This window comes from Oryctolagus cuniculus, chromosome 7 (genome assembly GCF_051225735.1).
Source record: "Oryctolagus cuniculus isolate XC-2025 breed Fujian yellow rabbit chromosome 7, ASM5122573v1, whole genome shotgun sequence".
NCBI lineage: Eukaryota > Metazoa > Chordata > Mammalia > Lagomorpha > Leporidae > Oryctolagus > Oryctolagus cuniculus.
In genome coordinates, this window is record NC_142873.1 from 39,967,921 (window position 1) to 39,995,037 (window position 27,117).

Consider the following 27,117-nt stretch of genomic DNA (forward strand, 5'->3'; position numbering starts at 1 on the left):
GGCACGTGTGCATTTTTAAAATTAGATTTTCAAAGAAGTCTGTTATTTACCAAAGGTAAAAGTCTGTTGCTCTAGACTAGATTTTGAGAATGTATTTTGACAAAGATTCACAGTAGGAAGTAAATATTATATTGTAATTCTTTTTGCAGACACGCATATACACATGTATCAATATATCTTAACCAAATTTTTCAATATGGTCACAAAACTATACAAAGGCTTACACCAGAAAAATAAAGGAATGTTAGAAATAGAAAAGACAGTCCCCATGAAGCTAAAGAAGGGTGACTAAAGGAAAGAATGCTAGAAAATATATAGAGGTTGTGCTCCATAGTTCATAATGATTGGAGCTCTCTTCTTCATCACCTTCTTCATCATCCTCATTATCATCATGAACATTATCATCATCATCATCATCATCACTGACATCTACTGTCTTCTCTTGTACACTCAAGCTCATCCAGACAAGGTTTGGTGGCTATTTATTCTTCTACCACTTAGCAAATATCTTTAATATTCTAATATTTACCATGGAATTATTTTAATTTTAAAAAGCATTTATATTTCTTCTAATAGAAAATGTTATTATATTTTCACTGAAAATATTAGGGTCTAATATTTGTAATGTATAAGTCACTGTTCTATGCCAGGAAGAGCCTGTACTCCAAAGACACCCACGTTCTCAAAGTGTAGAATCTGGGATAGGTGTACAGTGAGGGAGGTGATGGCAGTAAGAGTTGCTGCTGGGGAATGCTTGGGCACAAGGGAATGAGCCCTCATTCCTACTTGTAATAATCCAACAAGAGTATGAAACTAGAATATAGATGTGTATTCAACTAAGTAAGTTGAATTTCAGTAGGACAATGAAGAGTAGAGCAAGAAAACAGAAGAGCATGGCTCACACAGAAAGTTGTAAAAACATGGCTGTTAGAAGGACAAGCATACTGACACCCATCTCTGCCATGCCCGTTACACTTTAGGTGGTCTTAATCCAACTGTAGATGAACTTAATCCAAATGTAGGTGAACACTTAACCAAGTACTTAACCTTGAATTTATGTTCCCTGGCTTTCTATGGCTAGTAGAAACACCTGGTCACATTTCTTCTGGCTCCCTTGTAGGCTGGCTTTACTTTAGGGAGAAAAGAAAGAAAAAAAATATCATAAAAGTAAAATTCTCATGACATCTGTTTCCTCTAACAGATTCTTCTGCAACTTAGGAAAAATTGTCTCCCACCTTTTTCAACCTATAACCAGACAGATGAGAGGGGAGAATAGCTGCAGCGAATGCAGGGAAATGTTGAGTAGAATCTTAGTGAAGGATAGAAGTATCTTTGGAAGAAGAGGGAGAAGGAATCACAGAAGAGATGAGCCTAAGCCAAAGAGCCAGAAAATGAGCCCAGCTCACAGACCCAGGTTTTAAGAAAGAAATATTTAAAAGGTTCTAGACCCCAATTCAGTTTTCTACTGCTGATGTGTGCACATGTGGGAGGCTAGGATTGGGTGGAGGGAACTAACATTTGAATGTCTCTAAAGCAGCAAACACTATACAGGGAATCACATTACATAGTAATTCCTAAGCTTAATATGATCATGTAAATGTGAGATTTGTAAAACTTCTGCAAGTGTTACTTTCCCCTTTTGACCATCCCTCCACTACCACTACTATTTCCACTGCTATTAGCAGACACTAGTAGGACTGACTTACTATGAACTAGGCACTGTTCTAAGCTATTTACTCACATTTGCATGTAGTTACATGAAAATGACAGAAGAGACTTAGGAAGAACAGGGATTGAGACCCATAGACTAACCCCCATTTCCATATCCAGACTTACACACACACATACACACACATGTCTCCTTTATCCATTTTCAAGAATAAGGGATACTACTTAAATAAATTTCCAGACAACCTATCATATCATTTCTGGGCCTAAACATATCTCAGCATAAATACTACTAATGAAATTTCTTAAATATACCTTTTTTGCCTTTGTAAACAAATTGTGCACACTTAAGTTTCCTTGGATATGTATTATGGGTTGTGGTAAATTAATATCTGTAGCAATTTCTGTTGTACATAGAAAGTGTTGTTACTTCTGTAATAAATTATGCACAGACTGCTGGACTTCTTTTGTGATGCTTTGAAAGCAGCTTTATTGAGATAGAACTTACATAGCAACAAACCAACTTTCTTGAAAGAATTTACACACCGTTAGATACTGATAGTGGTAACATAACAGTAAATCTGTCAAAATCAATTTGATTTTCTAATATTTTAACATTTTCATCACCATAAAAAGAAACCATCAACCTGTTAGGAGTCACTCCTGCTTCACTTACACCTGAAGTCCGAGGCAACCACCATTCTACTTTCTGTTTTTGTGGATTTGCCTTTTGAAGACATAGTATGTAATTGGAATCATACCCTATGTGGTCTCTTGTGTGGCTTCTTTCACTTTGCATAATATATTTAAAATTCGCCCAATGTTATAGCATGAGTCAGTCCTTTTTCCTTCATTCCTTTTTTTTAAAAAAGATTTTATTACAAAGTATTTGATTGTTTTTGTAGCTATGGTGAATGGGAGTGATCTTAGAAGTTCTTCCTCAGCCATGGCATTACATGTGTATACAAAGGCTGTTGATTTTTGTGCATTGATTTTATATCCTGCTACTTTGCCAAACTCTTCTATGAGTTCCAATAGTCTCTTAGTAGAGTTCTTTGGATCCCCTAAATAAAGAATCATATCATCTGCAAAAACGGAAATTTTGAGTTCTTTCCAAATTCATATCCCTTTAATTTCTTTTTCTTGCCTAATAGCTCTGGCTAAAACTTCAAGAACTATATTGAATAGCAGTGGTGAGATTGGGCATCCCTGTCTGGTACCAGATCTCAGTGGAAATGCTTCCAACTTTTCCCAATTCAATAGGATGTTGGCCGTGGGTTTTTCATAAATTGCTTTGATTATATTAGGAATGTTCCTTTCATACCCAGTTTGCTTGGAGTTTTCATCGTGAAAGGGTGTTGTATTTTATTAAATGCTTTCTCTGCATCTATTGAGATAATCATATGGTTTTTCTTCTGCAGTCTGTTAATGTGGTGTATCACGTTGATTGTTTTGCGAACATTGAACCATCCCTGCATACCAGGGATAAATCCCACTTGGTCTGGGTGGATGATCTTTCTGATGTGTTGTTGCATTCTATTGGCCAGAATTTTATTAAGGATTTTTGCATCTATGTTCATCAGGGATATTGGTCTGTAATTCTCTTTCAATGCTGCATCTTTTTTCAGGTTTAGGAATTAAGGTGATGCTGGCTTCATAGAAAGAATTTGGGAGGATTCCCTCTTTTTCGATTGTTCTGAATAGTTTGAGAAGAATCGGAGTTAGTTCTTCTTTAAATGTCTGGTAGAATTCAGCAGGGACTCCATCTGGTCCTGGGCTTTTCTTTGTTGGGAGGGCCTTTATTACTGTTTCAATTTCTGTCTCAGTTATGGGTCTGTTCAGGTTTTCTATGTCAAATACCTTGGAATAAACTTAACCAAGGATGTCAAAGATCTCTACAGTGAAAATTACAAAACCTTAAAGAAAGAAATAGAAGAGGATACCAAAAAATGGAAAAAATCTTCCATGCTCATGGATTGGAAGAATCAATATCATCAAAATGTCCATTCTCCCAAAAGCAATTTACAGATTCAATGCAATACCAATTAAAATACTGAAGACATTCTTCTCAGATATGGAAAAAATGATGCTGAAATTCATATGGAGACACAGGAGACCTCGAATAGCTAAAGCAATCTTGTTCAACAAAAACAAAGCAGAGGCATCACAATACCAGATTTCAGGACGTACTACAGGGCTGTTGTAATCAAAACAGCATGGTACTGTACAGAAACAGATGGATAGACCAATGGAACAGAATAGAAACACCAGAAATCAATCCAAACATCTACAGCCAACTTATATTTGATCAAGGATCCAAAACCAATCCCTGGAGTAAGGACACTCTATTCAATAAATGGTGCTGGGAAAATTGGATTTCCATGTGCAGAAGCATGAAGCAAGACCTCTACCTTTCACCTTACACAAAAATTCACTCAACATGGATTAAAGACTTAAGTCTATGACCTGACACCATCAAATTATTAGAGAGCATTACAGAAACCCTGCAAGATATAGGTACTGGCAAAGACTTCCTAGATAAGACCATGGAGGTGCAGGCAGTCAAAGCCAAAATTAACTATTGGGATTGCATCAAATTGAGAAATTTCTGTACTGCAAAAGAAAGAGTCAGGAGAACGAAGAGGCAACCGACAGAATGGGAAAAATATTTGCAAACTATGCAACAGATAAAGGGTTGATAACCAGAATCTACAAAGAAATCAGAAACTGCACAACATCAAAACAAACAACCCACTTAAGAGATGGGCCAAGGACCTCAATAGACATTTTTCAAAAGAGCAAATCCAAATGGCCAACAGGCATATGAAAAAATGTTCAAGGTCACTAGCAATCAGGGAAATACAAATCAAAACCACAATGAAGTTTCACCTCACCCTGGTTAGAATGGCTCCCACTCAGAAATCTACCAACAATAGATGCTGGAGAGGATGTGGGGAAAAAGGGACACTAACCCACTGTTGGTGGGAATGCAAACTGGTTAAGCCACTATGGAAGTCAGTCTGGAGATTCCTCAGAAACCTGAATACAACCCTACCATTCAACCCAGCCATCCCACTCCTTGGAATTTACCCAAAGGAAATTAAATTGGCAAACCAAAAAGCTGTCTGCACCTTAATGTTTATTGTAGCTCAACTCACAATAGCCAAGACCTGGAACCAACCCAAATGCCCATCAACAGAGGACTGGATAAGGAAATTAGGGGACATGTACTCTATAGAATACTATACAGCAGTCAAAAACAATGAAATCCGGTCATTTGCAACAAGATGGAGGAATTTGGAAAACATGATGCTGAGTGAATTAAGCCAGTCCCAAAGGGACAAATATCATATGTTCTCCCTGATTGGCGACAACTAACTGAGCACCAAAAAAGGAGACCTGTTGAAGTGAAATGAACACTATGAGAAATGGTGACTTGATCAGCCCTTGCCCTGACTGTTGATGAACAACTTAATTCGTTATCCCTCTTAGTATTTTTCTTTTGTTTGTTCTACTTAATACTTTTGGTTGAATACTGTAATCAATACACAGTTATTCTTAAGTGTTGAAACTTAACTGAAAAGTGATCCCTGTTAAATATAAGAGTGGGAATAAGAGAGGGAAGAGATGGGCAATTTGGGACATGCTCAAGCTGACTTACCTCAAACAGTAGAGTTAGAAACATACCAGGGGATTCCAATTCAATCCCATCAAGGTGGTATGTACCAATGCCACCTCACTAGTCCCAGTGATCAATTTCTGTTCACAATTGATCATAATGATAGGACTAAGAGCCAAAGGGAGCACATAAACAAGACCAGTGTCTGCAAATACTAGCTGATAGAATAAAAAGGGAGAGAATGATCCAACATGGGAAGGGAGATACACAGCAGACCAATAGAATGGCAAATGTCCTAAACAGCACTCTGGCCTCAGAATCAGCTCTTCAGGCATGCAGATCTGGCTGAAAAGCTCATGAGAGTATTTCAGGCATGGAAAGCCAAAACACTCAAGAAAAAAAAAAGACCTAAATGAAAGATCTCCACGAGTGAGATCCCAGTGGAAAGAACAGGTCATCAAAGAAGGAGGTACCTTTCTCTGAAGGGAGGAGAGAACTTCCACTTTGACTACGACCTTGTCTAAATATGATCAGAGTCGGTGAACTCAAAAGGCTTCCATAGCCTTGGCAGCTCATGAGAAGAGCCTAGGGTGATTACTGACGCCATAAAGAAGAGTGTCAATTTGTTAAGTCAACAACAGGAGTCACTGTGCACTTACTCCTCATGTAGGATCTCTGTCCTTAATGTGCTGTACATTGTGATTTAATGCTATAAATAGTACTGAAACAGTATTTTTCACTTTGTGTTTCTATGTGGGTGCAAACTGTTGAAATCTTTACTTAATATATGCTAAACTGATCTTCTGTTTATAAAGAGAATTGAAAATGAATCTTTATGTGAATGGAAGGGGGAGGGAGAGGGAAAGGGGAGTGTTGCGGGTGGGAGGGAAGTTATGGGGGGGGAAGCCATTGTAATCCATAAGCTGTACTTTGGAAATTTATATTCATTAAAAAAATTTTAAAAAAGAAATAAAATAGGAAAATAAGCACATAATACTGTTAATATATTTAATGGTAAAAAGTATAATTGCATCTTGTTGATGCTAAATATGCAATAGATTGTCACATTGTGTATTGCGATATTTTTCAATTGGCACACTTGTGATTACATTCTGCCTACAAAGTCTACTAATGAAATAATTATTTGATATTTACTACCATTGTTAATTGTCACCAAATTTAATTGTAGAAGTCAAAATTAACATTTATATTTTCCATTAAAAAGATTCAAGCTTCAAAAAAAATTATGGGACATGTACTCTATAGAATACTATACAGCAGTCAAAAACAATGAAATCCGGTCATTTGCAACATGATGGAGGAATCTGGAAAACGTGATGCTGAGTGAATTAAGCCAGTCCCAAAGGGACAAATATCATATGTTCTCCCTGATTGGCGACAACTAACTGAGCACCAAAAAAGGAGACCTGTTGAAGTGAAATGGACACTATGAGAAACAGTGACTTGATCAGCTCTTGTGCTGACTGTTGATGTGCAATGTAATACTTTATCCATTTTAGTATTTTTTCTTTGTTTTGTTCTAGTACTATTGGTTGAACTCTGTAATGAACACACAATTATTTTTAGGTGTTTAAATTTTAACTGAAAAATGATCCCTGTTAAATATGAGTGGGAATAAGAGAGGAAAGAGATGTACAATTTGGGACATGCTCAATTGGACTTGTCCCAAATGGTGGAGTTAGAATCGTGCCAGGGGATTCCAATATAATCCCATCAAGGTGGCATGTACCAATGCCATCTCACTAGTCAAAGTGATCAATTTCAGTTCACAATTGATAACACTGATAGGTCTAAGAGTCAAAGGGATCACACAAACAAGACTAGTGTCTGCTAATACTAACATAGAATCAAAAGGGAGAGAACAATCCATCATGGGAAGCACAGCAGACTAATAGAATGGCAGATGTCCTAAACATCACTCTGGCCTCAGAATCAGCCCTTAAGGCATTCGGATCTGGCTGAAAAGCCCATGAGAGTATTTTAGGCATGGAAAGCCAAGACACCCTGGGAAAAAAAGAAACAAGACCTAAATGAAAGATCTCTGTGAGTGAGATACCTGTGGAAAGAACAGGGCCATCAAAGAAGCAGGTACCTTTATCTGAAGGGAGGAGAGAACTTCCACTTTGACTACAACCCTGTCTGAATAAGATCAAAGTCAGTGAATTCAACAGGCTTCCATAGCCTTGGCAACTCATGACTAGAGCCTAGGGAGATTACTGACGCCATAAAGAAGAGTGTCAAATTGTTAAGTCAACAATAGGAGTCACTGTGTACTTACTCTCACGTGGGATCTCCTTCTTAATGTGTTGTCCAATGTGAAGTAATGCTATAACTAGTACTGAAAAAGTATTTTACACTTTGTGTTTCTGTGTGGGTGCACACTGATGAAATCTTTACTTAATATATACTAAATTGATCTTCTGTATATAAAGATAATTGAAAATGAATCTTGATGTGAATGGAATGGGATAGGGAGCAGGAGATGGGAGGGATGCGAGTGGGAGGGAAATTATGGGAGGGGGGAAAAGCCATTGTATTCCATAAACTGTACTTTGGAAATTTATATTTACTAAATAAAAAAAGATTTTATTTATTTTATTTGAGAGGTAGAGTTATAGACAGTGAGAGGGAGAGACAGAGAGAAATGTCTTCCATCAGTTGGTTCACTTCCCAAATGGCGGCAATGGTCGGAGCCAGGCACTTCTTCCTGGTCTCTCACATGGGTGCAGGGGCCCAAGGACTTGGGCCATCTTCTACTGCTTTGCTAGACCATTAGCAGAGAGCTGGATTGGAAGAGGAGCAGCCAGGACTAGAACCGGTGCCCACATGGTATTTTGGTGCCACAGGCGGAGGATTAACCTACTGCGCCTTGGCACCGGCCCCTCCTTCATCCCTTTTTATGGCTAAAATGCATTCCATTGTATGGATACAATCATTTGTTAAACCAATCTTGCATTCTTTGGACAATTGCTACCTGGTTATGGTATGTAAGCATTTCTATGCTGTGGTGGACTAAGTTTGTTAGTGTTTTGTTGAGGATTTTAGCATCTATATTCAGAAGAGATGTTGATCTGCATTTAATTCTTTAATTTTTTTTTAATTTTGGTAATATAAAGAGAACAGATTTTGTTTATTTTGTAGGTACAATTCTAAGAAGATAGCCACACTTGCTCCCTCCTTCCTCCCTCAAACTTTCCTCCTTCATTTCTTTTTTTCCATTTACTTTGTACTCACAAACTTAATGCCCCACTAATCATACTGTTCAACAAGTAAAATGTAGAGTGACAACTATTACACAGGAATATACACAAATGCTATAAACAGTAATAAAATCGTATTATATCAGTTCCATTCTTATACTTCTTTGTATTCTAGATTCACTACTACATATCAGAGAAAACTTATCTGTATTTTTGGGACTGGCTTATTTCACTAGCATTATCACTTCCAGTTGCATCTATTTTGTTGCAAAAGATAGGACTTCATTCTGTTTTATTGCTGAATAGGATTCCATAGCATAAATATACACCACAATTTCTGTATCTAATCATTATTTGATAAACACCTGAATTGATTCCATATCTTAGCTATTGTGAATTGAGCTGTTATAAATGTGGGGGTACAAATAACTCTCATATTCTGATTTCATTTTCTTTGAGTGAATTCTTAGTAGATGATTGGGTCATATACTGGATTTCTGAAGAATCTCTATATTGTTGTTCAGAAGATTGTAGTGTATAAGTAGTTGAATCAAAGATTAGCTGTTACAATATGGTCATCATGTTCAGCTTTTGATTTCATACCAGTAATAAGCTGTTTTAATTACTTGTAATATGCTTTGTAATATGCTTTGAAATAAGATATTATGATGCCTCCAGCTTGGTCTTTCTTGTTCAAGATTGTTTTCTCTATTTTGAGTCTTTTGTGATTCCACATGAATTTTTGGATTGCTTTTTCTAGCTCTGTAAAGAATATTATTGGTATTTTGATAGGGATTGCATCAAATCAGTAGCTTGTTTTAGGTATTATGGACATTTTGATGATATTGATAATTCTGATCCATGAGCAAAAAATATCTTTCCATTTTTTGTGTCCTGATGATTTCTTTCATCAATGTTCGATAATCTTCATTGTGGAGATTTTTTGCTTGTTTGGATAATTTCTTCCTAAATATTTGATTTTGTTTTTGGTGGTTATCATGAATAGATTTCTTTCTTGATTTAGCTTTCTGTGAGTTTATGATTAGCATACAAAAAGCTACTGTTTTTGTATGTTTATTTTGTAACCTGCAACTTTGCTGAGTTGGTTTATCAATTCTAACAGCTTTTTTGGTGGAATGTTTTGGTTCTTTTGTGTACAACATCATGTCATCTATAAACATTGATAATTTGACTTCCTCTTTTCCAATTTTGATGTCCTCATTTATTCCTCCTCCCTAATTGCTCTTGCTAAAATTCCCAGCAGTATATTGAATAAGAGTGGAGAAGTTGACATCCTTCTCTTATTCTGTATCTGAGGAGAAATTCTTTGAGCTTTTTCCCATTCACTTTGATATTGGCTATTGGTTTGTGATTTATAGCCTTTATAAATTTTGTGGAATGTTTCCTCTATACCTAATTTGTGGAGGGTCTTTTTTTTTTGTCACAAAGGTGTGTTGAATCTTATCAAATGCTTTCTCTGCGTCTATTGAGATAACCATATTTTTTTTCTTTTCGATGTGATTTATGGTGTTTGTTGGTTTGCAAATATTGAACAATTCTGCATTTCTGGGATAAATCCCACTTGATAATGATTTATGATCTTTTTGATGTGGTTTTGAATTAGATTTGCTAGTATTCATTGAGAGTCTTCGGATCTGTGTTCATTAAGGATATGTCTATAGTTTCTCCTTGTGTGGTATCTTTCTTTGGTTTTAGAATCAAAATAGTCCTTGGGCCCTGCACCCGCATGGGAGACCAGGAGAAGCACCTGGCTCCTGACTTCGGATCAGCGTGGTGTGCTGGCTGCAGCGTGCTGGCCGCAGTGGCCATTGGAGGGTGAACCAAGGGAAAAGGAAGACCTTTCTCTCTGTCTCTCTCTCTCTCACACTGTCCACTCTGCCTGTCAAAATAATAATAATAATGATAATAATAATAATAATAAGAAGAAAGTGGGTGAAGAGAAATATAAGCAAACAAGTGCTCATACTTCACTGAGTAATGCAGGAGTGAAGACTCACCATCTGTCTGAGTGTGGTCAGACACATCCGGGACACTAGTCCTGTCTTGCTGGTCAAGGCTGCGCTGATCTGAAGCCAGGAGCCAGGAGCTTCTTCAGCCTGAGAAAGCAGTGGAAGATGGCCCAAGTCTTTGGGCCCCTGCACCCATGTGGGAAGACCCAGAGGAAGTTCCTGGCTCCTGGTCAGACCGGCCCAGCTCAGGCCATTTTGGCCAACTGAGGAGTGAACCAGCGGAAGTAATACCTCTTACACTCTCTGCCTCTCCTTCTCTCTCTGTGTAACGCTGGCTTTTAAATAAATAAATAAATAAATAAATAAATACATCTTTTAAAAAAAATATTGCTTCATTCCATTGTGGTCAGAAAATATGCATGGTGATATCAGCACTGTAACCTAATGGATTAAGGTGCTGCCTGTAACTCCAGCATTGGAAATGGTCATCAGTTCAAGTCCCAGCTTCTCCCCTTCTGATGCACTTTCTTGTTAATGTGCCCAGGAAAGCAACAGAAGATGGCCCAAGTTCTTGGGCACCTGTACCCACATGCAAGACCCAAAAGAAACTTCTAGCTACTGGCCAACTCCAACCAGTGAGGCCATTTGAAGAGTGAACCAGCAGAAGGAAGATCTCTCTCTGCCACTCTCTCTCCCTGCCCCCTTCTTGATCTTTCTGTAAACTGTGCTTTTCAAAAAAATATTTTAAAAAGAAAAGATACATGGTATGGTTTCAATTTTTTTAAATTTGTTGAGACTTGTTTCATGGATTAGCATATTATGGAACCTATAGAATGTCCCATTCACTGGTGAAAAAAAACCATGTATTCTGCAGCTGTGGGATGAAATGTTCTGTTGATATAAATTAGATCTTTTTGGTCAATAGTGTAGATTAGCTCTGTTGTTTCTTTATTGATTTTTTGTCTAGTTGTCCTGTCCATTGATGAATGTGAGGTTTTGAATTCTCCCATATTGTTATATTGGAGCATATGCCCTCCTTTAGATCCATTGACATTTCTTTTAATTAGTTGGGTACTCCTTTTATTGAGTGTATATGCATTTACTATGTGTTCACTATAAGCATATCTTAGAGTTGATTCCTTAATCATTACATAATGCCCTTGCCACTTTTTTTTTTACTTTTTAAAATTTGTATAAAGGAAACATATTTCATGTATCTCATATATACAATTTTAATAGCATATTTTTTGTCTGCTATTAAGATAGCTATTCTTGTTTTTGATTTCTGTTTCTATGGAATATCTTTTCTCAAACTTTTGCTTTCAGTTTGTTTGTATCTTTGTTGGTGAGATGTGTTTCTTTTAGGCAGCATATAGATGGGTCTTGCTTTTTAATCCATTCATATAGTTTATATATTTTAACTATACAGTTTAGTCCATTTACATTCAAGGTTATTGTTGATTAGTGATGACTTGGTCTTGCCATTTTTTCCAAAAATATTCCTATTGTTTTATATCTACTTTGTGCTGTTACTAGGAGGTGTTCTGCCTTCATATTATTTCATGATGCTGGCTATGTCCCTCTGTTTCTGTGTGTAGTACATCCTTACATACCATTTGTACGACTGACTGGGTGGTGTCAAATTCTGTCAATTTTTGTTTGTTTTGGAAGGTCTTTATTTCACCTTCATTTATGAATGAGAGCTTCATTGGGTATAGTATCCTGGGCTGACAGATTTTTTTTTCTTTAAGTATATAGACTGTATATTTCCATTCTCTACTATCTTGTAGGATTTCTGATGAGAAATCTTCTGTCAATCTAATTGGAGAACTTTTCAACGTAATAAAACATTTCCCTCTTGTACATTTTAGGATCATGATATTCTCTCCTAGGCAATATCACCAGCAGAGCACAGGCCTCTGCAGGCTCCTCTTACCTTGCTTTGCCAAAATGTCTTCCCCACCAGTGACTGACCGAGGATTCTGTGTTCTTTCTGTAGACTTTCCACTGAAAACTTCTGTGCAATTATCTCCTAGGAATGCAGATACTTCCCTGTTTTTCTGATATTTTCCCATGAGAAAAATCAGCCTTCTCCCTATCTCATCATCTCAGAATCCTTGAAACAAGTATTATTGAATTTTATTTTTTGTAATATTGCAGTTTGGGTATCAGGTAATACAAACCTCGCAGTATGTGATAGGCACATTGTTACAATGATAGTTCAAGAGGCCTTGTGTATATTTTGTTCGGTTTCCTCCAAGAATTAATAATTACATCTTATGTAAATATAGTACAATATTATAAGGAACATGACATAGGCACAATGTGTGTATAGGGGTATGTGTGTGTAGTTTATTGTATCTCATGTGTAGATTCCTATAGCTATGACTGAAGCCCCTTTATTCTCATCATTCGTAATATATTTGTCTCAAATTTTTTTCTACATGCTTTGAAAGCCATGTTAGACAGTGTTATTTTTGTCTGAACTGACAGTTTAGAAAATCAAGGGAAGGAAAATCTACCAGATATTCCTATATTTCTGTTTATTTGTTCTTTCTTCCTCCCTGATGTTCCAGAAGTCCTCTTTTATTTCCTTTCAATTTAGAGATCTTCCTTTAGCCATTCCTTTAGGGTAAGCATGCTGATGACAAAGTCTCTTGGTTTTCTTTTCTCTGTGACTTGGTATCTCTTTTATCCCTGAGAATTATTTTTACTGGATATAGAATTCTGGTTGACAGTTCATTTTTTTCAGCCTCAAAAAATATTATGCAACTCCCTCCCTTCCTTTGCAGTTTCTGAGGAGATACCTGTTGCTATTCACATTGTTCTCACCATTCCTCTCTAACTGCTTCTGAATTTTTTGTCTTTTATTTTCAGAAATTTGACTTTGATTTTTTTGTGTGGATATGCCTAGTTTTATTCTAGTTATAACTTGCTCAGGTTCTTGAGTCTACAGATTTATGGATTTTGACAAATTTGCATACATTTCAATCATGTTTCATGTTTTAGTCCCTCTCCCCTTTATCTGTCTCTGGGATGGGATGAGCATTAGATCTTCTGTTACAGTTCTACTGATTCCTTGGACTCTGTCCATGAGTTTCCAGTTGATTTTCTCTCAGTTTGTCAGATTGAGAACTTTCTTTTGCTTTATGTTAAGTTCACAAATTGCTTAAAGTTCTTTCCATTCTTCTGTTGAGACTATACTTTGACTCTTAAAAACTTGATTATATTTTTTGGTTCTCAATTTCTATTTGAATTTTACCTATATTTCCTATTTCTTTGTCAAGACTTTCTATGTATTGCTGAGATTTTTTGCTTACTCATCTGCTTTAAGTGTGTTAATTCTCATTGAAATTACTTATGATGGTTTTTAAAAATTCATTGTAAAATAATTCCAGAATTTGTGTTATGTTTGTGTTGGCATCTATTCATTACCTTTTCTCATTCAGTTTGAAGTTTTCCCAGTCTTTGGTATCATAAACTATTTTTAACTGAAACTTGGATATTTTGGTACCGTATTATGTTATAAAACTCTATGTCTTTTTTAATATTGTGTTTTAGCAGATCTCTGACATTCTGATAGCTCAAGGGGTTACTACCATTTGATAGGTGGGATTGGGAGTCCAGGTTCCCCACTCAGCTTCTGTTGACAAGAATTCTGGGGTGGGGGTGGGGGTGGGGGAGTCTTTGGAACTGCTTGGTGAGGATGAGCATTCAGACTTCCTGTCGAGTCTGAACTGATATCACCTTGGCTGGGAGAGGTGGAGGAATGCTCTTTCACTATACCCAATGAGGCTTCAACGGAAACTGTAGGGGATGTCTTTCTTACTGCTGAATGATGATGAAAATCTTGGCTTTCCATTAGCTTCCTCTGGTACTACCCTGTAGGTAGGGGTAGTCCAACCTCTCCAGATAATCTGCACTGAGTCTAGGAGAAAAGGTGTTGTTAATGACTACAAGAGATCAAATTCCTGGTTACTCATGTGACCTTTTTTGTCATCACTTCAGGGCATACTAGGATGTCTCATTATAGCCTAGCAAAGATGACCTAGGCTCTCCATTTGGTCTTTGATGGCAGTGGTGGGATTGAGGAAGCAGACATTTTTCCCCTGTGGTATTTTGTTGGAATAGTGTAGTTATTTCATATATTAGTACGTTGCCTTTTCATTGCCCTGTGTTTAGAGAAAGCAGACTTTTCTCAGAACATTGTTGTCTATGGCCATTGGCATTTCCAGATTGCTGGTTTCTCCAGTTTTCAGTCTGGGATATATGAGGCAAAAAGAAAACACAGTGAACTCATAGTATCATTCCTCATTCCTGTGGTCCATAGTTCATCCTCCTCCTTGTCTCCACCTTTCAAAATCTTTTTAAGTTGGTTTCCAACGTAATGTCCTGGGTTTTAACTCTACTTAGTAAGCGAGTAAGGAAAAATAATTCTCCATTTATTATCCTAGAAATGGAAATCTTAGTTATTGTTTTATTCAGATTTTCTTTCAATATACATAGAGAAAAATACATCTTTTATAATTAGCTATATAATTACCAGTATAGATTGTTTTGTTTTTTTTTTCCCATTGGATGAAAATTATATCTAATGTCACTTTATTTCAGCTTGAAGAACTTCCTTTAGTATTTCTTGTAAAGCAGATGCTAGCAAATAATTCAATTCTCTATTTTTATTTACCTAGGATATATTTTTGAAAGCTGGTTTTGATACATACAAGATTCTTGGCTGATAGTTTCTTAAGGACTTTGAACCTGTCACCTTACTGGCTCCTCACCTCTGTTTTTTCTGATGAGAATTAATCTGATTGGAACTCTCTTGTATGTATATAAGCTGTTTTTGTCTCACTGATTTCAACATTTTATTCTATTTTAGCTTTTAACATCTTGGCAATGATGCATTTGGGCATGAGTTTCTGCATTAATCCTCCTGAGAGCTTATTGAGATTCTTGGCTGCTGAGATTCTTGGATTAATGATTTTTACTCAAACTTGAGAACTGTTAGACTCTTTTATGAATTTTATTCCTCTCATGTTCCCTGATACTACCGTTATGCTAATTTTGGTATTCTTAATAGTGTCCCATATTTATCAGTAGTTCTGTTCATTTTTACTTGTTTTTATTTCTTGCTCTTCATATTTCACAAATTATCTTGATATGACCTCTAGTTTACTAATTATTTCTTCTGCAAACTCAAATCTATTATTTTATAAAGATTTATTTTATTTATTTGAAAGGCAGAGTAACAGAGAACACTAAGAGATCTTCCATCCCACTGATTCACTGGCCACAATAGCCAGGGCTACTCCAGGGTGAAACCAGGGGCCAGGAACACCACTTGGGTGGCCTTTGTGGCTGGCAGGGTCCCTCAGACTTGGATCATCTTCTACTGCTTTCCCAGGCATGCTATCAGGTTACTGAATTGGAAGCAGAACAGCCAGGACTTGAACTGACACTCTACTACGGGATGCCAGTGTTGACCCCTTGAAACTATTTTTTAATTCTTTTAGTAAATTTTTCCTTACAGTTGATTTAAAAAAATTCTATTTAATTATATTTTTATTTGTGGTGTCATTGTTATTATACTTTCCTTTAATCTTTAGATGTGATTGGGGTCAGTGTTGTGGTGAAACACAAGAGCCTTCAGCATGAACATCCCATGTGGGCGCTAGTCTGTGTCTTGGCTGCCTTACTTATGATCCGGCTCCCTGCTAATATGCCTAAGTCCTTGGGCCCCTGCACCCACATGGGAGACCCATAAAAAGTTCCTAGATCCTGGCTCCTTGCTTCGGCTTGGGCTTGGCCAAGCCCTGGCCCTTGCAGATCATTTGAGAAGTGTACTGGCAGATGGAAGATCTCAATCTCTCTCTCTCTCTCTTTCGCTCTCTCTCTCGTGTGTGTGTGTGTGTGTGTGTGTGCCTCTGTATCTCCTTCTCTGTGACTCTGACTTTAAAATAGATGGCTAAATATTTGAAAAAAAAAACTGTTATAAAGTATTTGTCTGCTAAATCCAACATCTGGGCTACTTTACAGCACCTGTGTTGTTTGCTTTTTTTATCCCATTTTTTTCTATGTGTCAAATTTTCCTGATTCTCTACATATCTCAAAATTTTGTGTTGAAATGTTTTAGATAATATATTGTGGTAACTGTGGGTACTGATCTCTTCTTTCAAGACTTATTGTTCTTATTTGTATATTTTGTTTGTTTAATACGTTGGCCAGGATAACATTGTGAAATTTCTTTCCTCAAATGAGTTAAGTCTCTGGTATTCCTGCTCAGATTTTAAAAGTAATGTATTTCTTTTTGACAGGCAGAGTGGACAGTGAGAGAGAGAGAGACAGAGAGAAAGGTCTTCCTTTTCTGTTGGTTCACCCAGCAATGGCTGCTGCAGTTGGTGCGCTGAGGCTGTTCCGAAGCCAGGAGCCTAGTGCTTCTCCCGGTCTCCTGTGCGGGTGCAGGGTCCAAGGACTTGGGCCATCCTCCACTGCACTCCCAGGCCACAGCATAGAGCTGGACTGGAAGAGGAGCAACCAGGACAGAATCTGGTGCCCTGTCCGGGACTAGAACCCGCGGTGCTGGCGCCATAGGTGGAGGATTAGCCTATTGAGCCATGGCGCCAGCTTCCTAGAGGTTACCCTTTCATCATTGTAGCTATCTGCTGGTCACCAAAATTTGTGCTTATTTCCAAGAAGAATTTCTATGTAAGAAGCAGGAAGTGAGGATGGAGGTGGGATGACTTGCTCTTCATTAGCTGACCAACCTGGGACTTCACAATACAGCAGGAATCGGGAGAATGGGCACTGATGTAACTTTCCTGGAATAGATCTTGTACCCCATGGAGACAGGGGAGTAGGAATACAAGGTACAAAACCCCCAGAATAAATATTCTACAATATAGGTTAGGTGCAGATAGTGTCCCACTGTCCTTTTTTAATGCTGATGCTCCTTATTCTTTCCTCAGAGAAACTTTTATTTAATGAGTACAAATTTCATAAGTGCAACTTTAGGTGAAGAACTTTAGGTGATTCTTCCCACCATATCCACCCTCCTGTCCTCACTCCCACCTCACCTCCTCCTCTCTCTCATTCCTTGTCCCATTCTCCATTAAGATTCATTATCAGTTAACTTTATACATAGAAGAACAACTCTATACTGAGTAAAGATTTCAACAATATGCACACATGCACACACACACAAACTGTTTGAGAACAAGTTTTACAGTTAAGTCTCATAATACAACTCATTGAGGACAGAAGTCCTGCATGGGAAGTAAGAACACAGTGACTCCTGTTGTTAATTTAACAATTAACACTCTTATGTGTGATGTCAGTGATCACCCAAGGCTCTTCACATGAGCTTCCATGGCTAGGGAGGCATTTTGAATCCATAATCTCCATCAATATTTAGACAAGGCTATAAGCAAAGTGGACATTCTCTCTTCCTTTTAGAGAAAAGTACATCCTTTTTTGATGGCCACTTCTTTCTGCTGGGGTCTCACTCACAGAGATCCTTCATGTAGAACATTTTTTGCCACAGTGTCTTGTCTTTCCATGCCTGAATGGAAAGCTCTCATGGGCTTTTCAGCCAGACTAGGAAGCCTTAAAGACCTACTTGTCTTGTTCCAGATCTTAGTAGAAATCTTTTCACTTTTCCATATTCAATATGATGGTGGCTGTGTGTTTGTCATATATTGCCTTGATTGTGCTAAGGAATTTTCCTTCTATACCCAATTTTCTTCAAATTTATCATGAGTTTGTTTTATTTTATCACATGCTTCAATTGCTTCTATTAAGGTAATCATTTGGTTTTTATCCATCAATTAGTCAATGTGATGTGTCATATTTATTGATTTACATGTGTTGAACCTTCCCTGGACCAGGGATGAATTCTACTTGATCTGGATGAATGATCTCTGTGATGTGTTGTTGGATTAAATTATCTAGTATTTTGTTGAAGATTTTTGCATTCAGAATCACTAGTCATCAGGGAAATGCAAATCAAAACCACAATGAGGCTTCACCTCACCCCAGTTAGAATGGCTCACATACAGAAATCTACCAACAAGAGATGTTGGCAAGGATGTGGAGAAAAAGGGACACTAACCCACTGTTGGTGGGAATGCAAACTGGTAAAGCCACTATGGAAGTCAGTTTGGAGATTCCTCAGAAACCTGGATATAACCCTACCATACAACCTAGCCATCCTACTCCTTGGAATTTACCCAAAGGAAATTAAATTGGAAAATAAAAGAGCTGTATGCACCTCAAAGTTTATTGCAGCTCAATTCACAATAGGTAAGACATGGGATCAACCTAAATGCCCATCAACAGTAGACTGGATAAAGAAATTATGGGATATGTACTCTTTAGAATACTATACAGTAGTCAAAAATGAAATCCGGTCATTTGTAACAAAATGGAGGAATCTCGAAAACATCATGCTGAGTGAATTAAGCCAGTCCCAAAGGAACAAATATCATATGTTCTCCCTGATTGGCGACAACTAACCAAGTACCAAAAAGGAATCCTGTTGAAGTGAAATAGACACCATGAGAAACAATGACTTGATAAGCCTTTGTCCTGACTGTCGAGGGACAGCTTACTACTTTATTTCTTTTAGTATTGTTTTGTTCTACTTAATACCGTTGGTTGAACTCTTCAATTAACATGCAATTATTCTTAGGTTTTTAAATTTAACTGAAAAGTGATCCCTGTTAAATATAAGAGTGAGAATAGGAGAGGGAGGAGATGTACAGTTCAGCACATGCTCAGTCGGACTTGCCCCAAATGGGAGAGTTGGAAACATGCTAGGGGATTCCAATTCAATCCCATCAAGGTGGCATGTACCAATGCCTTCTCACTAGTCAAAGTGATCAGTTTCAACTCACAACTGATCATAATGAATGGTCTAAGAGTCAAAGGGATCACACAAACAAGACTAGTGTCTGCTAATACTAACTGATAGAATTAAGAAGGAGAGAACGATCCAACATGGGAAGCGGGATACACAGCAGACTAATAGAATGGCAAATGTCCTAAACAGCACTCTGGCCGCAGAATCAGCCCTTAAGTCATTTGGATCTGGCGAAGAGTCCATGAGAGTATTTTAGGCATGGAAAGCCAAGAAACTCTGGCAAAAAAAAAGAGGACCAAAATGAAAGATCTCTGCGAGTGAGATCCCAGTGGAAAGAACGGGTCATCAAAGAAGGAGGTACCTTTCTCTGAAGGGAGGAGAGAATTTTCACTTTGACTATGACCTTGTCTAAATATACTCAGGGTCGGCTAACTCAAAACTCAAAAGGCTTCCATAGCCTTGGAAGCTGATGATAAGAGCCTCAGGTGATTACTGACGCCATAAACAAGAGTGTCACTTGTTAAATCAACAACAGGAGTCACTGTGCACTTACTCCCCATGTACAATCTCTGTCCTTAATGTGTTGTACTATGTGAATTAGCGGCATAACTAGTATTCAAATAGTACTTTATACTTTGTGTTTTTGTGTGGGTGCAAACTGTTGAAATCTTTAATTAGTATATGCTAAAGTGATCTTCTGTATATAAAGATAATTGAACATGAATCTTGATATGAATGGGATGGGAGAGGGAGTGGGAGATGGGATGGTTGTGGGTGGGTGGAGGTTATGTGGGGAAAAAGCTGCTATAATTCAAAAGTTGTAATTTGGAAATTTAAATTTATTAAATAAAAGCTAAAAAAAGATTTTTGCATCTATGTTCATGAGGAATATAGGTCTATAGTTGTCTTTCTTTGCTATATCTCTTCCTGGTTTTGGAATTAAGGTGATAATGGCCTCATAGAAGGAGTTTGGGAGGGTCCCATCCCTTCCAATTGTTTTGAATAGTTTGAGAAGAATTGGAGTTCTTTAAAAGTTTGATAGAATTTGGCAGTGAAGCCATCTGATCCTGGGCTTTTTCTTGTTGGAAGTGTCTATTACTGATTCAATCTCCACCTTGGTTATTCGTCTGTTTAGTTTTCTGTGTCTTGATGACTGGATTTTTATAGATTGTATGTGTCTAGAAATCTATCAATTTCTTCTAGGCTTTCTAATTTGTTGGCATATGGCCATTTGTCATTTTTTCTGATGATTCTTTCTATTTCTGTGTTGTCCATTGTAACATCTCCATGTGTTTCTATATTTTCTAGAGATTCTTATTTTGTTAATTTCCTACTTCATTCTATTGTGATCAGAAAAGATACATTGTATAATTTCAATGATTTTGAATTTGTTTAGATTTGTTTTATGGCCTAGCATATGGTCTATTCTAGAGAACGTTCCATGCAATAATGAAAAGAATATCTATTCCGTAGCTATGGGATAAAATGCTCTCTGGATATCAATTAGATCCATTTGATCTCTATTGAAGATTAACTTTTTGTTTCTTTGTTGTTTTTTTGTCTAGTTGATCTGTCCATTGGGGAAAGTGGGATGTTGAAGCCCCCCCCCCCATTATTACTGTATTAGAACCTACATCTCCCTTGAGATCCATTAACATTTGTTTTAAATAGCCAGGTGTCCTGGGATTGGGTTCATATGCATTTACTAGAGTCATATCTTCCTATTAAATTGATCCCTTAATCAATACATAATACCCTTCTTTGTCTCTTTTAACAGCTTTTTTTGTTAAAAGCCATTTTGTCTGATATTAGGATGGTTGATCATGCTATTTTTTGTTTTCCATTAGCATGGAATATGTTTTTCCTTTCTTCCATGTACAGTGTGTGTGTGTGTGTGTGTCTATCTTTTTTTGGTGAGGTATGTTTCTGTGTGTTGCACAGTTTTAAATATCATTTGTAAGGCTGGACAAGTGGTGGCAAATTTTTTTGGAAGGTCTTTATTTCGCTTTCATTAACAAATGAGAGCTTTGCTGGGCACAGTCCTGAGCTGACGGTTTTTTTTTTTCTTTTTGGACTTGAACTATGTCTCTCCATTGTTTCCGAGCCTGTAGGATTTCTATACTTGATTGTAGCCAAAATGCCGAGAAGCAACGCCTGTAGGATTTCTAATGAGAAATCAGCTGTTAGTTTAATCGAAGATTCTCTTGTTCATATTTCAGACTCTTTTCTTATCTTTTGCTCTTGAGAGTTTAACTATAATGTATCATGGTGAAGACCTTTTCTAGTCATGTCTATTAGGAGTTCTATGTCTTTCTGTCTCCAGATGTCCCTTTCTTTCTCCAAATTAGGTGAATTTTCTGCTATTATTTCACTGGATACATTCTCTCTTTCTATACCTTCAGGCACTCCTAAGACACATAAGTTAGGTCATTTGATAGTATTCAATATATCTAGAGGACTGTTTTCAGTTTTCTAATTATTTTCTTCTATTTTTTTTTTGGTCTGACTGAGATATATTCAAAGATTTGTCTTCTAGCTCAGATATTTTTCTTCTGTCCCACCAAGTCTGTCATTAAGGCTTTTCACTGTATTTTTTTATTTGACTTACTGGATTCCTCACTTCCAACATATCAGTTTAATTTCTCTTCAATGTCTCTATCTCTCAGCAAAATTTTTCATCCATGCCATGTGTGGATTTCTTTAACTCATGAATTTACCTCTTATTGTTTTTTATTTATCTTATGATAATTCTTTTGTCTTATTTTTCATGTATTTCATCAATCTCTTTGTCTTTATCATCTATTATTGAGGTATTTTTGTGTTTCTGTTGGGAACTCGTATTGTCTTCTGTGTTCATGTTATATTTCTTATATATATGTTCTATGTTTCTTATATTTATTTTTAAGCATTTGTGGAAACACTTGTTGGTTTTTCTCCTCTGATAGCTTTCATCTTTGAAATATGCCTCTGTGGCTTAGTGAAGTGTCTGCTCCTTCAGTGGACATTCAGAGTCTTATGTTGTCTGGGGCCAGGGAGCTCAAGAGGTTGTTCTAGATTCCAGACTGCCACCCAGTCCAGGCCTCCTGGACTGTTTCACTCTAAGAAGATATTGTCTTCTCCATTCCCTGGTTGAGGGAGTTGCCTATGATGTTCCCACTTACTGATGTTTGTACTATGCTCATTGCTCTACAGTGTATTGGTTATTTCTATGCAATTTCCCTGCAAATTTCTCTCCAAATCTCCCCTGGGGGTGCAGTTACTCTGCTTTTCTTCTGTTATCTTCCTGTGAGCAAAAATCAGCTCATCTTTTCCCTATTCAGCCATCTTGGATATCCACAAACAACTTTCAATTTGTTTTAAGTTCTTTGGTCAATATTCAGAGGAAGGGAGGAAGAAGAGCAAAGAGCATTGCTTTTCAAGGTATATACCATGTTTTTTGTTAGAGAGGTTTCATAGGTTTCTCATACACTTCTGTATATGACTGTTTGATGTACCATTAAAATGTTTATGAAGAAGAAATAGGTTTAAAAGCTCCAAGAAACTTAAATTTGGTAAAAATATTTATTGATTACCAACCTTGTGAAAGCAAATCTCTCTTCTATGCATCTTTGAGTTTTGTTTTGCACGAAACAAAGAAAAACTTGAAAATAGAAAGCACTAAAGTTAGTCAAAGATAACACTTACTGAGGTAACATACTTACTAGAAAAGTCTCATGGCTTAACACTGTGTAATTTTATTTCTTGTTTATGTGAAAAATTTAAGTGTGTACTCCTGATTGGCAAAAGGCTGTTTTCCAAATCATGATTCAAGGACCTTACATAGGATGGGCCTTCTCTTCTCCGGGAATCATAATCCTGTGATGGATGTTCTATCTTCAGGTGAAGATGGGAGAAAGCCAATGAAAAAGCTTTGCTTGTATCTTTACTGTAATTGGAAGTGGTACGTGCCATTTTTACACACATTCTGTTGGCAGGAGCTATTCTGAATATTCTCAGAGGCAAAATAGCTAGGAAATATACTAAATATAGTCCTAAGCTAGGAAGCTGCATCTCATCAACCTGTGGAAAAGGTCCACAGGTCAGCGGTGAAGTTCTAGTTAGTCATTTTCACCATGGAATACTATTATCATTAAAATAAATTTAAGTGAGCTTTCTGAATGTAGTTTTAAGTGGGTTCAGGATGCTTTTATTATTTTACTTAATGTTCAGGAAAAATGATGTGTATATGATTTGAGCATGTACTCCCAGGATTCTTATGCTGAAATTTAATTCTCATTGTGAGTCATTAATTGGGTAGAAAGTTAATCCAAATGTGGTGTTTATTAGTGGATCCTTTGAGTGACAATTAAGAATAGAGAATTTCGTTAGGATGGAGCCCCTATGATTGAGTACTAGAGTCTTTGTAAGAAGAGGGAGAGAGACCACACACACACACACACACACACTACATTCACTCTCCCTGTCTGTTGCCATGCTCCCTGTCTTGTCTGCCAACAAGAAGACCATTACTAGATGCAGGCCCTTGAACCTCCAAAACTGTGAGCTAAGCAAATCCCCTTTCTTTATAAAAGTTACCCACCTCAGATATTTTATATATTAATGAAAAATAGAATACAGGAAAATTTTATTAAATTCATTTTTTGTCATATGAGTAAATATTTCCTCCTTGGCCTAAGTTTAAAAACTTCTAGTTATTACTCTAAACACAAGCATCTTTTGGAAGCCCAAAATCATCATGTTCCTTGACATTCTAATGACAGATGGATAGATCATGTAGTCAGGATAAAGGCTCACTTTTCCTTAGAGAGGATTTAGGGAGGAGGGGAAATCTTCAAGTACCCATCTTAATTCTGCATATAGAGTCCAGAACAGAACCTGAAACAGAATTAATATATTTTTTTAGATTTTACTTATTTATTTTAGAGGTAGAGTCACACAGAGAAGGAAAAAGAGAGAAGGAGAGAGAGAGAGAGAGGAAGTTTTCCATTTGCTGGTTCACTCCCCAACTGGCCACAATGGCTGGAGCTGGGCCTGTCTGAAGCCAGGAGCCAGGAGCTTCTTCTGGGTCTCCCACATGGGTGTAGGGGCCCAAGCACTTAAGCCATCTTCTACTGCTTTCCAAGGCCTTATCAGGGAGTTGAATCAGAAGTGGAGCAGCCGGGACATGAACTGGTGCCCATATAGGATGCTGGCCCCACAAGTGGGGGCTTAACCCCCTATGCCACAGTGCCAGCCCCTAGAATAAATATTTTTAAAATTTTAGCAACCATTATTATTTAAGTTTCATCATGTATCTGTGAATAACAATGATTGTTTCAGATAAAGTAGTATGAATGGAGAACAAATTTAAAGTATACGAAAGGAAGAACTTTGCTAGTACTCTAAGTTTTGAAAGATGAATAAATGTTACATTTTATTAAATGTCTTTAAAATACATTAAATGATCATATTTTAAAAAATCATATATTTAATTTTTGGAAGTTTTAGGTTCATAGATAAATTGAGCATATATTAAAGAGAGTTCCTCCACAAAGTTTTCTTAATTACATCTCTCATTAATGTGGTACATTTGTCACAATTGATAAACCAATATTGATACACATTATTAATTGAAGTACATAGTTCATATGAGGACGTACTCTTCATATTGTACATTTTTATGGGCATTGATAAATGCAGTCTTATGTCTACTAATACAGTATTATGCAGAGTAGTTTGACCACCTTAAAAATTCCTTATGCTTCACCTATTCATTTCTTCCTCTGTATCCTTCCCTTTCCTCTAGCAACCACTGATCTTTTCATTGTCTCTATAGTTTTTCTTTCTCCAGAATGTCATGTGGTTAGAATTTCCTAATATATAGTCTTTTAATACTGTCTCTTCTCACTTAGCAACATGCTCATAAGATTTTGTCATGTCTTTTCACAGCTTGCTATGAAAATTAAAATTCTTTTAATTGCTGATTAATACCATTGTATGAATATACCAGTTTGTTTTACCTATTGAGAGAATCTTGGCTGCTTCTAGATTTTGGAAATTTGAATAAAGTTTCTATAAGCTTTCATGTTTAGTTTTTTGTGAGGATGTAAGCTTTCAATTCATTTGGGTGAATAGGAGGAACATGGTTGGGTCATATGGTAAGACTATGCTTTGCTTTATAAGAAATTACAAAGTGCTGTGGCATGGTGGGTGAGGCTGCCACCTGCAGTGCTGGCATCCCATATGGGCGCTGGTTTGAGTCCTGGATGCTCCACTTCCAATCCAGCTCTATGCTGTGGCCTGGGAAAGCAGTGGAGGATGACTCAAGTCCTTGGGCCCTTGCACCCACGTGGGAGACCCGGAGGAATCTCCTGGCTCCTGGTTTCGGATAGGCACAGCTCCAACCTTTGCAGCTATCTGGGGAGTGGGCCAGTGGATGCAGGACCTCTCTCTCTGCCTCTCCTTTTTCTTTCTGTGTAACTCTGAATTTCATGTAAATAAATAAATCTTTTTTAAAAAAGGAAATTACAATGGCTTATTCATTGGCTGTATTATTTGCATTCTCACCTGCAATGACTAAGCATTACTATTGCTTCATACATTATAGCATTTAATATTGTCAGGATTTTGGATTTTAGCCATTTTATTTGGATGTGTATTGATGTCTCATTATTGTCTTAATTTGAAATCCATAATGAGACATGATGTTGAACATATTTTCTATAATTATTTTTAATGAATAATTCCTTGGTGAAGTGTTTATTCATTACCTTTGCTCAATTTTGATTGGATTGTTTGTTTTTTTTTGTTGTTGTTGAATTTTTTGAGAGTTGTATTTATTTGAAAGTCAGAGTTACAGAGAGAATGGGAGTGGGGGAGGAGAGAGAGAGAGAGAGAGAGAGAGAGAGAGAGAGAGAGATCTTTCATCTGCTGATTCATTCTCCAGAGGAGTGCAAATGCCAAACTGAAGTCAGGAGTCAGGAGTTACTTTCAGGTCTTCCATGTGGGTGGCAGGAATGCAAACACTTGGGCCATCTTCTACCGCTTTTCCCAGGCCATTAGCAGGAAGCTGAATCAGAAGTGAAGCAGCTGGGTAATGAACTGATACCCATATGGGATTTCAGAGTTTAAGGCAGTGGCTTTATTTGCTATGCCACAATGCTGGCCCCTTGTTTTTGAATTTTAAGGCTCTTATATCTCATCTTTTGAAAACAAGTCTTTTTCACATATACCTTTTTTTTTTGACAGGCAGAGTAGACAGTGAGAGAGAGAGAGAGAGAGACAGAGACAGAGAGAAAGGTCTTCCTTTTCTGTTGGTTCACCCCCCAATGGCTGCTGTGGCCAGCGCACTGCGGTCAGCGCACCGCGCTAATCCGAAGCCAGGAGCCAGGTGCTTCCTGGTCTCCCATGCAGGTGCAGGGCCCAAGCACTTGGGCCATCCTCCCCTGCACTCCCGGGCCACAGCAGAGAGCTGGCCTGGAAGAGGGGCAACCAGGACAGAATCCGACGCCCCGACCGGGATTAGAACCCAGTGTGGCAGCACCGCAGGCAGAGGACTAGCCTATTGAGCCACAGCGCTGGCCCACATATACCTTTTTTTTTTTTAACATTTATTTAATGAATATAAATTTCTGAAGTACAGCTTATGGATTACAATGGCTCCCCCTCCCCATAACTTCCCTCTCATCTGCAACCCTCCCATCTCCCGCTCCCTCTCCCCTTCCATTCACATCAAGATGCATTTTCAATTATCTTTATATACAGAAGATCAATTTAGTATATATTAAGTAAAGATTTCAACAG

At 37.4% G+C, this 27,117-nt stretch overlaps 1 protein-coding gene across 1 annotated transcript in view; it reads left to right on the plus strand.

Annotated features, from left to right (window-relative positions):
- Positions 1-340: 340 nt before the first annotated feature.
- The window catches only part of OR10J5 (olfactory receptor family 10 subfamily J member 5), a 69,608-nt gene continuing 42,831 nt past the window's right edge, over positions 341-27,117 (plus strand). Inside the window, 1 exon segment of the mRNA XM_089299381.1 lies at positions 341-469. Coding sequence (XP_089155507.1) covers positions 341-469 — 129 coding nt within the window.